Source organism: Salpingoeca rosetta (genome assembly GCF_000188695.1).
Source record: "Salpingoeca rosetta unplaced genomic scaffold supercont1.22, whole genome shotgun sequence".
Classification (NCBI taxonomy): Eukaryota; class Choanoflagellata; order Craspedida; family Salpingoecidae; genus Salpingoeca; species Salpingoeca rosetta.
In genome coordinates, this window is record NW_004754912.1 from 917,417 (window position 1) to 919,823 (window position 2,407).

At 56.5% G+C, this 2,407-nt stretch overlaps 1 protein-coding gene across 1 annotated transcript; it reads left to right on the plus strand.

Moving 5' to 3' along the window:
• Positions 1 to 219: 219 nt before the first annotated feature.
• Positions 220 to 2,313, plus strand: PTSG_07441 (argininosuccinate lyase). Its single transcript, XM_004990888.1, has 5 exons — positions 220 to 373; positions 653 to 1,198; positions 1,476 to 1,656; positions 1,907 to 1,971; positions 2,076 to 2,313. The coding sequence occupies exons 1-5, from the start codon at positions 248 to 250 to the stop codon at positions 2,187 to 2,189; spliced, it is 1,032 nt and encodes a 343-aa protein (XP_004990945.1). The 5' UTR covers positions 220 to 247; the 3' UTR covers positions 2,190 to 2,313.
• The last annotated feature ends 94 nt before the right edge of the window (positions 2,314 to 2,407 follow it).

A 2,407-nucleotide genomic window follows, 5' to 3' on the forward strand; every position in this document is an offset into this window, starting at 1 on the left:
CTGTGTTCGGACATGTCTGCACCTGTCTGCCTATGCATGTACCAGCAAAGTCCTGCTCGGCTGAGTCTTTCGCATGTGGTGCTGCCGCACGGCCGTCCCTTGTTATGATAGCCCAATGCCTCCAGGTTTCCCCGCGTTGACACCTCCAACTCGTGCCACTTTTTATTCACACACACACACACATACACACACATACAGGTGCGGGGGGCGTGTGCATTACAGCCGGAACGACCAGGTGGCAACGGACATGCGCTTGTGGCTTCGCGATCACTTGCTCGAGTTGGAGAAGAACTTGAAAGCCTTCATCGCTGTCTCCGTTCAGCGGGCGGAACAGGAGATTGACCACCTCATGCCAGGCTACACTCACCTCCAAGTATGCATCATGACCTCGTGGAACATTGCCACACACACACACACTCTCTCTCTCTCTCTCTCACTCACTCACTCACTCACTCACTCACTCACTCACTCACTCACTCACTCACTCACTCACTCACTCACTCACTCACTCACTCACTCACTCACTCACTCACTCACTCACTCACTCACACACACACACACACACATCTACCGTTCCGGTCGCTTACCTTCAACCCCTCTTCCCTCCTTCCAACTCTTAACCCCCCGCCCCCAACTCCTTCACTGGATGCAGCGTGCCCAGCCAATTCGCTGGAGCCACTGGGTGCTGTCCCATGCGTGGGCGCTGGCACGTGACCTGGAGCGCATCACCGACCTCCGCCGCCGCGTCAACGTCCTCCCGCTTGGCAGCGGTGCGCTCGCAGGCAACCCGTTTGGTGTGGACCGCGCGTTCCTCGCCAAGGAGCTGGGCTTTGAGCGCGTGAGTGGCAATTCGCTCGACGCCACATCCGGCCGAGACTTTGTGGCGGAGTTCCTGTTTGTGTGCACGATGGTCATGACACACATGAGCAAGTGGGCGGAGGACCTGTGCATCTACTGCAGCAAGGAGTTTGCATTCGTCACGCTCTCCGACGCGTACAGCACAGGCTCGTCCCTCATGCCGCAGAAGAAGAACCCAGACTCCCTCGAGCTTGTTCGCGGCAAGGCCGGTACCGTGTTTGGCAGCTGCGCAGGGTTCCTCATGTCGCTCAAAGGTCTGCCCAGCACATACAACAAGGACCTGCAAGAGGACAAAGCCGCCATGTTCGCCGTCGCTGACACCCTCGCCAGCGTCATCCCGGTGTGTGTGTGTGTGTCTGTGTGTCTGTGTGTCTGTGTCTGTGTGTGTGTGTGTGTGTGTGTGTGTGTGTGTGTGTGTGTGTGTGTGTGTGTGTGTGTGTGTGTGTGTGTGTGTGTGTGTGTGTATGTGTGTGCGTGTGTGTGTGTGTGTATGTGTGTGTGTGCATGTGTGTGCGTTGTGTTAAGCATGTCAACACGCTTGCAACATCGCGTCACCTCACCTCACATCATACCTGCTCCCCCGCCCTTGTCCCCGTCGCCTTTGATGTCGCCGCCAGATCTCCACCGGCGTGCTGTCCACGCTGACTGTCCATCCCGAGAAGATGCGCGCTGGCCTGAGCGTGGACATGCTCGCAACAGACGTCGCCTACTACCTCGTGCGCAAAGGCATCCCCTTCCGTACCGCACACGCCCTCTCCGGCAAGACCATCAGCCTGGCAGAGGCCAAGAACTGCAGCTGTAAGTTCGGCACTCTGTGTCTGTGTGCGTGTGTGTGTGCGCGTGTGTGTGTCTGTCTGTGTTCGTGTATGTGTCTGTGTGTGTGCGTGTGTCTGTGCGTGTGTCTGTGTGTATGCCTGTTTCTGTTACGTGTGTCTGTGCCTGTGTCTGCGCATGTATGTGATGCCCTTTGCTGGTGCCATTCTTCTCGTGCTGTTTCCCGCTCATTCTCACCAGCGCCTTGTCCCCATCACTCTCCTCCGTCCCCAAGTGGACCAGCTCACACTCGAAGACTTCAAGACCGTTCACGAGGCGTTCGAGACCGACATCACCGAGGTGCACACCGTTTTGATCGATGGCCTCTATCACAACCTTTCTCGCTTGCTCACACTCACCCACTTCCCCCACTCACGCGCCCACTCACCCACTTTCCTCCACAGGTGTGGGACTTTGAGCATAGTGTGGAACAGTACTCTGCTGCTGGCGGGACGAGCAAAGCAGCAGTCATGACGCAGATCAAGGACTTGAAGCATGTGGCACAGGACGCCCAATAGAGCAGCATCCCGCTGTCTGTAGCATGCTGTGCAGACAAATCTACTTTGGCTGCCTGTTCTTGTGTGGTGCTAGGCCCGCTCTTGTCGTGAGTGCTTCTCAAAGATAAACACACACTGAACCACACCTTGCTGCCAACAAATGACACAGTTCAATCAAGGCGTGACTCTTTTGAAGATGTGTGTTGACACAGAAGCACGAGACAACGCCAAGCATGCAG